This window comes from Urocitellus parryii, chromosome 1 (genome assembly GCF_045843805.1).
Source record: "Urocitellus parryii isolate mUroPar1 chromosome 1, mUroPar1.hap1, whole genome shotgun sequence".
Classification (NCBI taxonomy): domain Eukaryota; kingdom Metazoa; phylum Chordata; class Mammalia; order Rodentia; family Sciuridae; genus Urocitellus; species Urocitellus parryii.
Window position 1 is genome coordinate 94,333,818 of NC_135531.1, and position 16,370 is coordinate 94,350,187.

General features: G+C 51.5%; 1 protein-coding gene across 5 annotated transcripts in view; it reads right to left on the minus strand.

Annotated features, from left to right (window-relative positions):
* The window catches only part of Nrg2 (neuregulin 2), a 180,602-nt gene that overhangs the window by 2,950 nt on the left and 161,282 nt on the right, over positions 1 to 16,370 (minus strand). The window contains exons 5-10 of one of the 5 annotated variants that reach the window (XM_026401272.2): positions 13,014 to 13,072; positions 7,938 to 7,961; positions 4,021 to 4,123; positions 1,924 to 2,047; positions 1,471 to 1,598; positions 678 to 905 (exon numbers count right to left, since the gene is read on the minus strand). In XM_026401272.2, coding sequence (XP_026257057.2) covers positions 678 to 905; positions 1,471 to 1,598; positions 1,924 to 2,047; positions 4,021 to 4,123; positions 7,938 to 7,961; positions 13,014 to 13,072 — 666 coding nt within the window. Of the gene's footprint in view, positions 1 to 677; positions 906 to 1,470; positions 1,599 to 1,923; positions 2,048 to 4,020; positions 4,124 to 7,937; positions 7,962 to 13,013; positions 13,073 to 13,447; positions 13,525 to 16,370 lie in introns of all 5 variants that reach the window. The other 4 variants (XM_026401270.2, XM_026401273.2, XM_026401271.2 and 1 more) reach the window with 4 other exon arrangements.

A 16,370-nucleotide genomic window follows, 5' to 3' on the forward strand; every position in this document is an offset into this window, starting at 1 on the left:
TACTTCTCTCCTTTCTTCTTGGCTCAACGCTTCTTGTATGGTGCCCCTTCCTCTGCTGTCCTCCCATAGATGCAAGTTGCTGAGGACCACTTGGGGGCTGAGTAATGGGGTGGGTCCTATGGTTCCTAGCTTGGAGTCAGAGAAGGGGAGTTTCCTTGGTCCTTCTGCATCCTTTGCTGGAGAACTCAACAGTGCCTTGAATGCTGCACCTTGTTGCCCATGCTGTCTGGCCTGGGTCATTCTTGGCGCATGTCTATTGTGCACTGGTCAGTGTCCTTGAAAACAACTTCCCTTCCCACCCTCCAATCGACTTGGTCTTTGTGTCTTTCTGCTTCTGCTGGGACATGAGTCCTCTAGGTGATATGGGGATAGGGCAACCATAGGACCTGGTTGTCTGGAATAGCCCCTATTTATTCCTGAAGTTTCAGTGCAATTATTAATCTCCCATTCTTCTTTGAAAAGTATCCTAATAGGATAATTAAATCAGGTGGTCCCTATGTGCCAGGGTCCATTACAACTCAGCTGTAATAACCTTTCTGGGATCTTGTTTACTCACCTGAAAAAAATGGAGATAAGCCTCTTTGAAAGGTCTCTAAGATACCCTAAGGGTCAGCCTTGGGTCAGTGGTACCAGCCCTCTGGCCAAAGTGGGAGCCAGGTCAGGGTGTAAGAACTAACCTCTCACTGTGCGGAGAGTCACGCAGGGAATCTACGGAGTCATGGTAGGGTGGCACAGCAGCCCTGCGCCGCTCCTCCAGGCTGTATGCTGCTGCTCGCCGCGCCCGAGCCTCCACACATGCTGGGCTGTTGCACTTGCTGGTGCCCACTGATGACAGCATGATGCCAGACTGGGAGTCGGAGGTCAAGCTCTCAGAACGTTCCAGGCTCCATGTGTGGCTCTCATGTCTGGGATAGCCAGTGGGGACAAGGCAAGAGGTCAGGAAGGGGTAGAGTGGCCCAGCAGATGTGGAACTTTGGCCACCCAATCCCAGTATCTTCATCCCATCTTGGGCTCCTTTGAATCATGGGCTGATGTGGAGTATCACAAATGTCCAAACTTGACATTGGGAGGAGGGCTGGGTGCCATGGCTGGGTGAGCTGCAATGTGTAGAGGCCCCTTCCTTTATATCTTGCAGCCATCTTCCCCCTAGCCTTGCCCCAGAGCCCCTGTGTGGGACTCTTTCACCCTCATGGCCCTTAGCCACCTTATCTCAGGACCCCAGCCCCAGAAGCCAATCTTTGGGAGCTCTGATCATTCCATGGTACTTCTCAGGAAAGGAGGGCCAGCCATGTTATTTCTCAAGCTGTATAAGCCTCTGTGTTTATGTTGATAGATCACCCCTGTTCTGAAGAGAAGGCTAAGGGAGATCACAATTTGTGAGCCAAATTCAGGAGAGGGTGTCAAATAACTCTGGATGAATGAGATAAAAGACAGGAATCCTCAAGTTTCTGTGGGCCTTGACTTACTCACCTGCGGCTGGAGGTGGGCGTGGCTGTGGAGCAGTGGTGAGAAGGAGAACAGGAGTGGCTCCCAGAGAAAGTGGTCTCAGTTTCCCTCCGGATGACGTGGTCTGTGGCTGGCACATTCTTGGAGATGTACTGGGACAGACAGAGAATTGGCAGGAATTAGTGATGGGGACCAGGTAGGCTCTCGCTGGTGAGGGTGGGAAAGTAATAAGCACTGAGCTCTAGGTGGGGGGAGTGATCAGTGGATGACAAGCGGCTTTGATGTTGGGGTGATTTTGGTTCCAGCCAGCAACTCCCCTCCTTTCCCTTGCAAGTGGGCAAAGCAAGGCCAGCCATCCGGGGAGGCAGTGCCTAGCAGGCAGGGATGATCCAGGACAGCTGGCTGCTGTCCTGGCAACTTGTGTGAGAAGCCTGGCTGACCAGCAAGGCTCAGAGGGGATCCTAGAACACCACTCACATCTGCCATCTGGATTTCTTCGGGGTCTAGCCGGGGGTGGCTGGGTCCATTGGCCAGGCTCCGGTTCTGGTGGGCTGGGCACATGTTCTGCCGCAGGTGGTTGTGCATCTGCTTCCGCTGTTTTCTGCATAGAGGGAGGGTAGGTGAACCTGGCAGGTCCCCTATAGTGGATGAACTTCCCTCCAGGGCACATGAGTAGTTAATGTGTGGACCCCACTGCTTTCTAGTTTCTTAACCCTGGGCAAGTTACGGAAGTTCTGCCTATTTTAGTTGCCCCATGTGTGAAACCATTCCAAAGACTGTTGAGCATTAAAAATATATAAACTATTCATGCACATTGCTGGCACTCTCCCTCCCTCATTCATTCATTTGTATTTATTGAGTTTTTACTGTGTTCCAGATACTACTCTGGAGCAGAGAAGTCAGACATGGTCCCTGTCTCATGGAGCCTGCAGGCTAGTGGGGGAGGCAGATGATAATCACATAAACAAGTAAATGAACTCGATATTTTCCCTTAAGTTTTATGAAGAAAATAAAAACAAGGTGCTGTGGTTAGGAAGCCAGGGCCTGTGGGACTATTTTACATTGGCACATATTAAATGCTCAATAAATTTGTTTTATAATAAGCGATTCTTATGTCACTCACCTGTCTAAAACCTTCATTAGCTCTCAGGGTCCCATTTCACCCTCAAATCCTATCTCTCACTGCCTTCCCTTCACCCCAGCTTTCTGCACCCCTGGACAGCTTGTTTCAGATCCCCTGTCCTCTCTGGCCTCTGGGCTTGCACACATTCTAGTCCATCCACCTGGAATACTTTCTTTGCCTCTTCACCTGCTAACTCTTGCTCACAGGCTCCAGCCTAAATGTTGCATCCATGGGAAAACCCTTCCTGCCCTCCAGCTAAGGTTACATGACTCTAAAATATGTCTTGTGACACTGGACCACTTGCTTTGAGCACTGAATAAAAGTCTGCTGAAGAAATGGATAAATGCAGTGGTGTTGGAACAGAGGCTTGCTTTTCCCCCAGTTCTTGGACACAATCCGTAATGTGCCAGGCTCCTCCTCTGGGCTCCTGAACCCCAACTCCCTCCTTACTCTCCACCAGTCTTTATTGAACTTATCTGAGATGAGGGCAGCTGGGCCTTCAATCCTATCAGTAGAGGTAGCAGGGGTTCAGACCTACAGGCTCCATCCCCCAGATGATGGCCATTTCCAGCCTTGCTTTCCAGGTAGGAGCAGATGAGACAAATATCATTTACTGTACTACATCATGCTTCAACCTTTAAGGGATCCCCATCATCTACAGGATAAATTTAGACTTCCTGGCTTGGCATCAAGGTCCTATGGTGGCATCTGGATCCCAGCTATCTTTTTAGCCTCTTGCCTCCTCTTCTATGATCCGGTTCTTTGGCCCAACTAGTTCAGGCTGCTTCTGTTGCAGGTGTGACTGCCCCATCTGTGCTTGTCTTTAGCTGGCACTCTGCTACCCAAACTGCTCAGCTCCCTGAGCTTATGCCCTGACCTGTCTTCTGCCCAGAGGTGGCCCAGCCTCACCTTCTCTGTGTTCTTGTCTCAATTGCTCCCAGGGTGGGGTCAGGAGGTGCCTGTGAGGTGCCTCTTTCCAGGGAACACAACCTTCTCTGTGCCTCCCTCTTTCTTCCCTAGCACTGCTTCAGCACCTCCTGCTAGACAGGGCACATGATCTTAGAGCCATTGTGGTCAGCTGTGTGTTCCTCTCAGGCCCTCACAATGTCCTTTGATGCATACACTAGGCTCATTCCCATGGGGACTTGGAGTGGTTCCTCAGTTTTCTCAAGATCACATGGGAAACGGCATAGCCAGGTTGGAACCCAGACTTGTGTTCTTTCAAGCCCTGTGCCCATGAGCCCGCTTTGTTTGGTCATCTAGGGCTGTCTCCCCACCTCTACGCCTGTTTCCTGATCCAGCCCCTGAGCCCCACAGTTATAAAGGCCCCTGGGGATAGGAGACTGAGGCCAGGCATGGTGAGGTACAGGAGAAGAGCCTGTCCTTACAAAAACATTTTGGTGGCCATCCCCTGGCTTGGCCTGTCCCCTTCCTGAGCACTTGCCACTCACTTGGTCTTGCAGTAGGCGACTACACAGACGATGCCCACGACCAGCAGAGCCACACAGATGCCAGTGATGGTCAGGACCCTCTTCTGGTATAGCTCCTCGGCTTCTGCAGAGGCAGAGTGGACATGAGGAGGTGGGGCAGGAGGCAGGCCTGGGGGGATGCTGGTGCAGACACCCCCTGCCCCCAAAGCCTCAGGCTCCCTCAGCCCGGGTCCTGCCAGTTCCCTCCATTCCTCCTTCCTGCCTGCTTCTGGATGGTCCCCCACATTCCCACCCACCCATGGGTCTGGTCACACCCTCCCAGATCCCAGGCCCACCCAGAGCATGGGGGTGGAAATGCAGGGGATGGGAGAGGATAGAGTAGAGAAGTAGAGGAGCACAACCTAGTCTGGCCAGTAGCACCCCTGCCCTGCTCCACAGCAGCCTGGCAGCTGCAAAGAACCTTGGTGACTGTGGAGAGTTTTCTTTATGATAGTGAACATGGAAACCCTGAGCAAAGGCCTGGATCAGTTACTTTAGCTTCCCTAAGAAGCTAAAGTTGTTGACAAGGTACGAGACCAGAGGTGGGATGTAGGAGGGATGTAAGGGCCAGGAGCATGACAGAGCAGACAGGGCCCAGGAGGGGACATGGAAGAAAGGCCTGGTCAGAGTTGTGGCCTGGCCCACTGCAGCCTCCCATGTCTGCAGGTAAGAAGCCCACCAGTGGCAGCACAGGCCCCTGGCATCTGCACACATCTATCCTTGTGTGTAAAGAACACCCTCACCCTTGCTGGGGAGTTGAGTAAGACTGGGCCTCCAAGCCCCCAGCCTCAACTCTCCTCTCTACTCTCCATGCCTCTAAAACAGACCACTAGGAAGAAGAGAAGCAAAAAGTGACAGTACTGGCCATAACCCAGAAAGCTCACCCTACCCCACCTGCACTTGCTGGCTGGCCCTGCTTCCCTGCTTAGGAATAACTGGAGGTGGGACTCCCACACCTTGGTGGAGCCCTGTCCCCTTGGGCTTATAGCATCTCCCATGCAGAGGCAAGCACACAGTAACCCCAGGGCTGCAGACCCTTCAGACCCACACGTGTCCACAACTATGCCTGCCAGAGTCACAGGCACAACCTTCACAAAGATAAACCCATACCTGCTCTCTTCTCTCTCTCTCTCTCTCTCTCTCTCTCTCTCTCTCTCTCTCACACACACACACACACACACACACACACACACACACAGAGTTAACCACACACTCCAGTAACAGGTGCACACACAGATCCAGGCACACCGACCCACAGTCAGTTAAGGCTCTCTTAACCTGACCTTTGTCTCACACCCCCATCTTGACTCTGTCCCACAGCCCTGCCTCCAGGCCTCTTTCCCTCTTTACCCCTCAATTTTCTGTTGTCAGGCATCTGCCTCCTTGGAGACTATTCTGGTCATGGTCAACAAAAACCCCCATGTTCCAAGTCCTGTGGTTATTAAAATGCCTCCTTGTGGGGCACACTCTATGGCCTTGGAGTGGCGCTCCTGGCTGAGCTTCCTCCTACATGGCAGGCTGGTCTTCCCATGTCAATGGCTGCTCCCTTCTTCTCTACTTGGGTTGGATGGTAGAAGGGCCCAGAGCTCTCAGCCTTCTTTCTTTCCTTCTTTCTTTCCTTTCTTCTTTCTTTCCCTGAGTGACCTCATATAGACAGACTTTAAATATCATTTCTTTACATTCTTTCTCTTTCTGTCTCCTGCTCTGATTTCTCCCTAAGCTCCAGACTCAGGTATCCAAAGGCCAAGGCCAACCAGAACCAGTTTCCATACTCCTCCCCATCTCTTGTAGCATCTCTCTCCTGTGGCTCTGGCCCCAAAACACAACTCATTCTGAATCACTCCCTTTCTTCCCATCTTCCCTGATATCTGATCCACCTACAAGTACTCTCAGCTCTACCTTCCAAGTAGGTCCTGGATTTGACCATGTGACCATTTCCACAGCTCCCAACTTAGTCCAGGATGATGCCTCCTCTCACCCAGCGATGGTCACCATGTGGCAGGCCTTTCTGTGTCTGCTGCTCCCTAGCTGCCCCCAGCGTCAGGCTGTTGTCTACTCAAAGCTACATTAAAGTGTAAAGCAGATCATTTTAGTTCCCTGCTTAAAACTCATGATAGTTTCCATTTTAATTCAAATAAAATCCAAGGTCTAAGGACCCCAATTACTTGGTCTCAACCTCCCTTTGAATCTTATCTGTGGTCCTTTCCCCCAGTGCTTGGAATCACTGGTGGTCTTTATCCACTGAACCAGACAAATCCCATTGAACCACATGACTTGGTTCCTGCCTTCAACACTTCCCACCACCCCACCAAATTGTTTGCAGGACTGACTACCTGATGTCACTTTATGGGACAAGCCTCCCCTGACCACTTAGGCACAGTAGAACAATCCCATGACCTCATTTTATTTTCTGTCTAGCATTTATTTTCACCTGATATCTTCCTGTTTGTTGCCACCTCACCCATGAATGGGAGCACCAGGAGGGCAGGGACACATGTCTGTAGGTTCTGGTGATGAGTGTTTGCTGCATACACACTCCCCTTTCAGACACACACACACACACACACACACACACACACGTCTGCACATCCTACACTCACCTCCACACATACATAGGTCCAACTGCAAATGCTCAACTTAACATAGAGATATCCCACTGCCCCTCCATGCCCTCACATTCTGCCCTGAGACCTTGCAAGTGTTGTACACATTCCCTACATCCCATCAGCACAGACGCCTGCAGATTTACCTCATGCATCCTTCCTCCACGATCCTAGATCCCTCAGAGCCTCCACCCCTCCTTCCCACCCAACTTCAGGCTGTGGACACAGACACACTTAACATGCAGACTCTGAGCTCTATCTTCTATTGAGAACAGCTGATGGGGCCAGGAGGTGGCAGAGCTAGGTCTTCCCCAAACCTGCTGCGAGAACAGCCTTGGCATGTTTGTAGGCTCTGCATCACATCTGAGATTCTGACCCCCAGAAGTCCCCCACCTCTGGATCTCCTGCATATCTCTTGCTGGAATACACTGAGACTCTTGGGGCCAGGGCAGAGCCTCTCTGAGCAAAGCCACAGAGTTGGAAACAGAGACCCTCAAAGTCCCTCCTAGTTCAAAGAGTCTCCCAGGGGCAGCTGCATAGGGTAGGGAGTCACATGTCAAATTCTGAGCCAGGGCAAGGGGCAGGCAACAGAAACCAGCCCAACCCAGACCCTTGCTGGTATTGCTCATGGATGCACACATGTGCCATCGTGGGGACAGATCATGGAAGGAGTGACAGTCTCAAGCAGATGGCAAAGCCCAGCAGATAAGACACAGGGCAGGGCTAGAAGGAAATGTGGATTATCAGCAACTAGTCTGGTGCAGAATGAAAAGCAATGGACATGAGAAAAGAAAAGAGGATTCAAGTCAGATGGAAAGGGACACCTCTCTGCACAACTCCCAAACCAGGCTTCAGTAGTTTCTGGACATTGGCCCTTTAAGAAGCCACATCCACACAAAGGCCCTGTCTCTTGTTGGACACCCACTGGGTTGCACAGCTCGGCAAGGCCCCCTCCCCTGAGGCCTTCTAGCACTTGGTCTCCTCTATGCAGGGGGTGCTACTGTGGGCCCCCTCCCCTGAGGCCTTCTAGCACTTGGTCTCCTCTATGCAGGGGGTGCTACTGTGCGGTGGAGGCACAGTCTGAACCCCAGGGTACACGGCTGGCCATGAGCTGCTTTTATCTGCCCCTAAATCAACATAGCTTATTCTAGGACATCTTGATGGGGCCAGGGGAGATTTTTGAAATCATCCCCTTTCCATTTTTGGAAAGGAAATGAAACATTCAGCACCCATGGGGTCAGGGACTATGGAGGGGGCTGAGCGGATGGCGCAGAGTGATACATAGAGGTTCCATACCCTTTAATTCAAATCCAAGGTGCTCTGGCAGTGCAGAAGAGTTGGGGGTAAGAGGGGGAGGGGTGAAGGGAGAGAGGCAGACAGAGATGGGAGGGGGAGGGTGGAGGGGGAGAGAGAGAGAGAGAGAAAGAGAGAAACGTTGGTCAGGATTCTTCAGACACCCGGCAGCCAGCCTGTGAGGTGAAAGCAGGTTAGTAATGTCCCTTCCTAGCCCCCTGAGCTCCTTCCCTGGTGCCCAGTCCCCAAGAGCCCCAGGAGGGCTAGAGAGAAGCAATGTTAGAATTCACAGGCAGAGCATGTTCTTTGAAGGTGAGCAGTGGGGTTAGTACCTGGTGAGGAGGCACAGGCGAGAATCAATTGGCAAATGTCTCCCTGGAGGAAAGGGTGACTGGGGACAGGGTTCTGAGGAGTGCCTGGTCCCCTCCTCTCAGCTCCAGTGCCAGCCCTTCAGAGCTCTCAAGTCCTCCTGGAGAGGGCCTGACCAGCTCCTAGCTCATTCACAGGGCCCTTTCTTCTGTTCAAAATGAGGGCAAGATCCCTAGGCCGGCCCCACAACCCTGGCCTGTCCCACAGGTCTGGCTGGCTTTCTCATCTCTTAGGAGCCTAAGTGTGGAGCCTCAGAGTCTGTGAGGAGCAGGAGCACAGAGAGGAGGAGGCTGCAGGCAGCAGGTCACTTTTCCACTTACTGCCTCAACACCCTGGAAACCTGCAGGGGCTGGGCATGGTGCCAAGACCGATCTTGCTACTTAGAAGAGCAAACTGCAACTAGGAGAATGAGAAGATTGGAGAACTTGTGAGTGCCTCATTTAATGGATAAATTAGTCTTGGAAGTGAGATCAATGAATGTGTGGTTTCAGGCACCTATGAGGTAGATATCTACGCCATTGACAGGTTAAATAAGGGTCAACTCTGCCACCTAACTGCTGTGTGTCATTGAGAGATACCCAACCTATCTAGGTCTCAGTCTCTTAGCTGTTAAATAGGGTTAAGGCTCAACCATGGGGTCCTGGGAGGTTTGCAAACCTGGCTGTACTTCAGAATCCTCCAGACCAATAGGATCAGGCTTGGGTAGGAGCCCAGAAATCACAACAGTGTTTTTAAAAAGCTCATGTCCCATCCTATGGTGCATCCAGCACTGGTTTGCAGGACTGAGTCTCAGTTTTGCCCTTAATTTGCTGTGTGAATGTGGGTAAGTCAGTTTCTGTTTCCTAATCTGTCAAAAGCACATGTACCCAGTCAGAGGCAGCAGCAAGCAGGCCTGAACAGCAGAGTCTCTGCACACTGTGCAAGGGCCCAGCTCCTGCCGAGCCGGGTTCACTCCCTCTCTGGCTTCCACATAAGCACAGTCATCTTGGCTAGACTCAGGGAGAATACGAAGTCGTGTGTGACGTTCTCATCTGCTGCAGAGGAAGGGGAACACAGGCAACTAGCAGGAAGTCCTGAGCATTATTCACCCCTAGGTCTCTCTCTGCTTCCTGAAAGGGATTCTAGATGGCTCTGCATTTGGAAAAGGATAGGAGAGGAGGGTGATTCTTCAGGGATGAAAGTGGTCCTTGACTTCAAGAGCCTTGAGGAAGATCCTGGGGCTTGGGCTCCCCAGTTCTGTGCAGGGACCATACCAAGGAAGCACTGACCCCAGCCCTCTAAACATGAGTCTTCTGTGTACTCCTGCTAACCCGAGCCTGGAGGGTGATCTTAAGGTTTTGGCTTCTTTGCAGTTTTGCTCTGAATGCAGAGGTAGGAGAAAGTCATCTTAAGTATGGTTTGTCCACTCTTCTCTAGGGTTCCCAGAGCTGGCCAGCCAGGCAAGTTGATGTAAAATCTTGACAGACTCCAAAGACCTCAGACATTTCACTGAATAGTTAATTCTGGGATCCAGGGACCTTCCAGGCAGCTCAAGAGTGCTCATATTGTTTGGCTATCCAGCCGTGTTCCTTGGAAAAAACAGCAGGGCTTGACCACGGCCTCCTGGATACTAAGAGCTGGTCTGAGCCCCACTTTTGGACAAAGCTATTGTATTATATGAGGCAACTGGGACCCAGTAGTTCCAGGACACTTTCCTAAGGTCACACAGGAAATCAGAAGGCAGAAGGGAGATTGGAGGCTCTGTTTCTGGTCTTTTTGGACTATGCTTTGACTAGTTCTGCCTCTCTGGTGAGGCCTTTCTGGCTAGTCCTGAGAGCAATGACTACCTGGAGAAGCAAGGAAAGGCTTCCAAAGCCCTGTAAGAGTTTTCATCTGTGTCAGTCCTCTGGGAACCAAATCATAGCATCAGCAGAAGCTTCCAGGTCTACTGATGGTGTGCTGTTTGAGTCAAAGGCTATACTATTTAGGGAGGATCAGTGATGGTTGGCATGATTGGTGAGGTCACTGGGGGCCTGGCCAGTCACCAGGAAGGCAGCCTTCTTCCTGGGATGTGCAGAGAAGAATTCCGAGGGGCCTACAGCTGCATCTACCCCAGCTAAAATATGAGTGTCCCATTCATGTTCACTGCCTGCCACTCAACCAGGATGGGGTGGTACCACTGAGTCACAGGAAGGTCCTATTGTTCAGAAATTTGCATACTAACCAGTAATCGTGGTAACCTGATGCTGGACTTTCAGCAGGGCGAAGCTATCCAGGCAATATGCAAATTGTTCAATCCACAGTCACAAGGTGCCTGGACAAGGAGGCAGTGATGTGTGTGCAGATGTGAGCATGTGCTCTGTGTTTGCATGTATGTATGCAGGGGCGAGTGCATGCTTGTGGGTTAGCGTGTGTGCTCATTTATATGGAGGCATACACACAGACAAGCTTTGACTCTCTGGGAGGAGAGGGCCTGTCAGTGAAAGAAGGAGAAGCCTTTAAGTGCTTCTGGGGTTAAGGCCTAGTTTCCTTATTCTCTGCAAAAGGTAACCTGGTTCCAGGTGGTCTGGGCAAGGTCAGACACTTTGATCTGGAATGCTGGGAGGTGGCCTCCAGGGAGTCAGTGCTCCTCCTGCCCTCTCCATGCCAACTGTAGCTGGGAGAGGTACTAAAGTGCACTCTAACGACAGTGGCAGGCTGTCTGCTGAGCTCCTCACATGTGTTGCTTCGTTTCATCCTCACAGCAGCCTGACAGGCATAAATATGACCCCCGATATACAGACAAGAACACAACTCCAGAGGGGTTAAACGAGGCCCAGAACTCACAGGCTGGGCCGCTGGCATTTTCATCCTGCTCTCTTGGAACTAGAAGCTTGCCACTTCTTTGAGCACATTTCACTGCCTCTGTAGTCACTATCTACTAGAGGAGCACACGAAGGGCTCTCTGGGAAAGTGCTGGAGGAGCACTCGTCCTTCATAGAAAGGTAACAGTAATGGTACTGAAGACAAGGTGGGAGGGCCACAGGCTGCATTTGCAGTCTGTCTTGGGCTCCTGGGGCTCTGCTGACCCTCCCAGCAGATCCAGGCTGAAAGTTGAAGCAGCCCAGCTGGCAGAGAGGCCTTGGACAGTGGCCCGGGTTCCGGAGGCTCTGCTGCTCTGATTCAGGAGGGGCCAGGACTGCCTGTCCAGAACAGTCCCATAAGCCAGAGAGGTTCTTGGCCAAAGGGTGGGAAGGAATATAACCTCCACTGCCTGTCACCTGGCCCGTGCTCAGCCTGGCAGCTCTGCCCCCTCTTGCCCTACAGTTCTCCACATAGACTGGACCTGATTTTGAAATTCTTCCACAGCCTGGTTTCTAGAGAATTCCTTTGAGCCACATGTCCTGCCTACATGCTCTGTCCTTGTCCCCAAGGGCTTCCTCCTGGCTTCTGACTAGAGAGTCCTGTGGGGAGCCTTGCCTCCCATGCTATGAAGACAGTTGACCTTCTGGGCCTACTGGCTCTCATTTGCTGGGGTCCCTATGCTTCTATTGGGTTAAGGTAGGGAGTAAATTTTCAGGCTTTCCTGCTGTGGTCTAAGAATGCTTGGGAAGGTTCATTTCTTCACCCTGATACCTAGACTCCAAAACTCTTTTTCTCCATGAGCTACCTAGGAGTAGACCTTTGGCGTCTCCCAGAGTTCTACTTCCCAATGTCCAGGTACCATCTGGATGCTCTAGTTCCTAACTCCTCATAGGACCCAGTTGTCCTATGGACAGGAGGGGATGGGCCGGGGCCTAGTCTTCTCTGCAGGATAGGATGGGTGACATGGTTCAGGCCTTGCAGACTAATGGTCCATTGGACCCCAGATGGAATCTGTGGGCAAACCAGTGTAGTTTTGCTCTGCTGCACCTCCACCTGGTGGTGCTGGAAGGAACTGCTCCCAGGTCCTAATATAAACACTGTACAATTACAGCTGCATCCCTGGGTCAGCCACAGGGCTCACTTTTTTTTTTCTTTTTGTAAATTATGTAAACCAGAACATAGAGAGAGCTCCAACCTCAGAAGTGGAAGAAAGAAAAGGAATGAAGTATTGAAAGTGGATTCAGACCGGAGATGTCCTGGGGAGAATCACCAATGACCCCTTGATTCCTCATTCTCCTTATCATTTATTTTCTGAGCAATCCCCAGCCCACCTCATCCTGTAGCCACACAAATGTCCTCTGGCATCCATGGAGAACACTGCCACAGGTGGTCTTCAAACTCCCCTCCTCCCCTCTCTGGTCCCCAAACCCCAAACCAACATACTCTGGCCTGAGCAGAAAATAGTTTTTTGAGACGTTTTTCTTTCTCTCAAGCACACCAGCACACACACTCACACTCACTTCCCAAACTCATCATCAGCCTGACATCCTCAAACAGCCTTCAGAGGCCAGGGAGGGCTCTATAAATGCCTCTTCCCATTTCTGGCCAGGCTATCTGTCCCCAGAATGGGTAAAGAGACCTGAACAGGGTCCTGCTGCTGCAGAGAGAATTCAGCATGACCATGCCCAGGCAGTATAGCTGATGGATGCCAGGGGGCAGGGGGTGTATCGTTCTCCTCTGCACAGGCTTCTGGTGAGCACTGAGGAGTGAGAGGAGCACGGGACACCCCCACTTCCCTCCCAGTCATGATAAGCAAGGCCCCATCCCTCCCACAGGGGGAGATTGCCAGTCACCAGGGAAGAGAAGAAATAGAAGAAAGAGACATACTGGAGAAGTTGACCATTGCGAACTGCTGACACCTGTCCCCGGTGTATCCCACAGGACACCTACCAAAAGAAAGAAAACCAGAAAGAGAGAGCCAGGATAGCAAGACACAGGCATTGCAACACCCCGGCACGGGCTCCTGCCAATGCCAGCTGGGTTCCTTGCCACCGTTACCATTTGTACTGGCCTGGCCACTCTGCCCCTTACCTGCAGCCCTGAATTTTAAACCCAAGGATTAGGCCAAAAATGAAAAACAAAGCAAAACAAAACAAAACAAAAGAACTAACAAACCAAAATACAAAAAAGAAAAGAGAAACAAAACAAAACAGCCAAAGATCAAAACAACCAACACCCCTGGCCCTATGCCCTACATTGGGGGGACTGCACCCGGAAGCTTTCTAAGGAGCAGGGACTTGTGTTTGTATCTTCAAACATACTTTGCTTAGGATCTGGCATGTACAATCGCAAAGGCAGTTTCTCCAAACATCTCTGTCCGAAGAATCCGTTTGGACATCTGGAGAAGGAAAAGGGGAAAAATCACAGAACAAACTGGCATCATCCGCGAGGCTAAGGTTAGAAATCAAAGTGCACAGTGATGAATGAGAAAAACCAAGTCAGGCACTTGGGGTCACACTTGTAGCTGAAGGGGCTGGAGTTGGGGCTGGGTGGAGGGCTCTGAAATCTTATAAACCTCTCTAATAGATGTGGCTCCGTGGGTGGTGGGAAGGGGTGGGGCAGGGGGAGGATGATTTAGGGAAGCGGGGAGGGGGAAGAATGGAGGTTATTGTCTAGTTGTCCTCCTGGTCCTGAACCTTTCCTTCTTACCTGCCTGGTGCCCCATGAAGCCAGTACTGCAGCCCGTTAGTGCCAGGCAGTCAACCTTAAGGGAGACCAAGTTCTTAGGAGCCACTCCTTTGGGCCCTATTGGAGGATTCTCTCTGGGGCCCTGGGCAGGTTTTCTCATACATGAAACTCCCAGAAAGTTCAAAGCAGAACTCTGGAAGGCTGTACCCAGATTATGTGTCCATGACAAAACTGACCTAGAAGATGTTTGATCTGTTCTCTCAAAGAAGGTTCTGTGGCCAAATAAGTTTAGGAAATCCATTCGCAGGGCTCCTCATTGCAGCTTACATTAGCATATGAAAGGTTATAAAAATTTTATAGGAGGAAATAGCTGAACTTTCTAGTATGTCCCAAATTTATTTGACCATGGAAGGCATTTTTTTTTAGAGGAACCTTTGTTGAACACAGTTTGGGGAAGGCTGCCCTAGAACAATAAACATGGGGAAAGCTTAGTAGGGGAAGGGGAAGCTGGAGGGGAGCTGGAATTACTAGCGTCCCAAAGCTGCCTTCCTGAGGCCGAGGGCAGGGGCAGGTTGGAGCAGGCTCACTGGGGGACCTGGAGGCCTGTTGCACATCAGGGGCCTGCTGGCAGCCAGCCTGGGCATTCCTGCCCTTTCCCTGTGACCTGCTCTTCCACTGTAGCCTCACTCTGCCCTACATCTTTCTTCCATCTTGCCTTTCCTGCAGCTCCAAGGCACCACCCACTCCCATGTCCCTGACCTTGTCCTCACCCCCAAGGTACACTTCCTTCTGCTCTTTGGCTGCCACCTCTCCCCTCAAGCGAGTCTCAGTCTTGCAGATTTCTGGCAGCCCTCTATTCTTTTCTGAACCCCAGCAAGTCCAGCTAGCTGAGGAGAATCTTACGAACAGGGCTGGACTGACCCCTTCCCCACATGTCCCTACTCAGGGATGGGCCTATGTTGCCTTGGCCTGTTTTTCCTTGGGAAGTTAGGTAATAATTGGCTACTGTTCAACATGAATCAACCTAAACTTCCTCAAGAACTAAAGTGTGCTCTACTCCTTCACCTCCTGGTATATTCAACCATTCAGGAAGCCCCTGGGGCTTAAGTGGGCGGTGACTGTTGGCTGTGACATATACTCATGAAACCCTGTGGCCTTATATCTAGAGGACTGGGGAATGGGAGTGGTTGGTGGGCAGAAAGCTCGTTGCTCAGGACCCTGATGGCAGCTCTCTGGGAGATAAGAGGTCATCGCTGAAGTGATAGGGGTGTGTGCAGGCACACCTGGCCAGGGTGGGGGTGAGGGGCTGGGAGGGCTCTAGGAAAGTGGTAGGGGTGGGCAATGGGCATGCATGCTGATCCTGTTGAACAGGGGGGCTCAGGTCCCTCATCAATCCAACCTTCTCTGATCCCTGGCCTTTGTCCCAAGGAAGATGGGGATTGTGGCTAAGGATTTCCAAACAACTCCAGCTCTTCTTCCTCAGTTCTTGGACACTGGTGTGGGGATGGGGACAAGAGGGGGAAAAGTGATTTTTTTTCAAATAGAAGTACCTTTGGGGTAGAGGATAAAGACCCAGGAAGTTGCCAAAATGACTCTTGGAATCCACAAAAGAACAGAAAAGAGATAAGTTTAACTGTGTTCCATGTCTGAGATTAGCCTGGCTCTTGGAGTCAGGTAACTCAGTGTATGTCTTTGTGTGTGTGTGTGTGTGTGTGTGTGTGTGTGTGTTGGTGTAAGAGAGAGAAAGGGGAGTTCAGGGGCAGGAGGGCACAGAGGGGAAATATATTCCCATTTCTAATAAGCAGGGCTGCTGTACCATGACTCTTGGAGACCAATGACAACTAAGTCTATTCCTGTATCCTCGATCCCACATGCAGCCTGAATTCCCTGACTGCATCCTCATATCTTTCACGGCCACTGAGTCACACAACTCTAGGGGGTACTATTAACACAGTCTATAGCATAAATGTGCACCTTGGAATGGTGCAATATTATAGTGCTAGTCTTCTTGCCTTGAGAGTGCCCCCCTGTTTGAACAAATAAGGCCTCAAGGAGGGGTAACATAAGGGGCAGGAAGGCCTGGTAGTCAGTAGTGCTCTCTGGGGCTCTAGCTCCTTCAGGGGGCTCCTGGACACTCCTATCCCTCTCCTTTGTCCTGCCTATTGAAATTGGGATTCCCCTAGGGCAGACTTTGGGGGTGGGCCAGGCCTCCACCTCTCTAACCTGCCCCCAAGACCAGAGTGCATCCCCTATCAACCAGGGCAGGAGTCTGAACTCAGTGTGGGTGGGTGGCTGGCTGGTGGTTTGTGGGTTCCACTCAAGCAGGGATGGCCCTCTGAATTTCAGGGACACGGAGGACAGATCAGAAGGAGCAATGGGTAGCAGCCTTCCCAGCCCTTCCCGCTGAGTCATCAGCTATGATGCTGGGAAGGTCTGTACCCAGGGCTGGAGAAGAGCAGGGGTGAGGGGGGGCAGAGAGGAGAGCCCACGGGCTGCATCTGGGGTGACAGAGGGGTCAGGAACCTCTGCCTTCCCCTTCCCCCACCCCACCTCCCG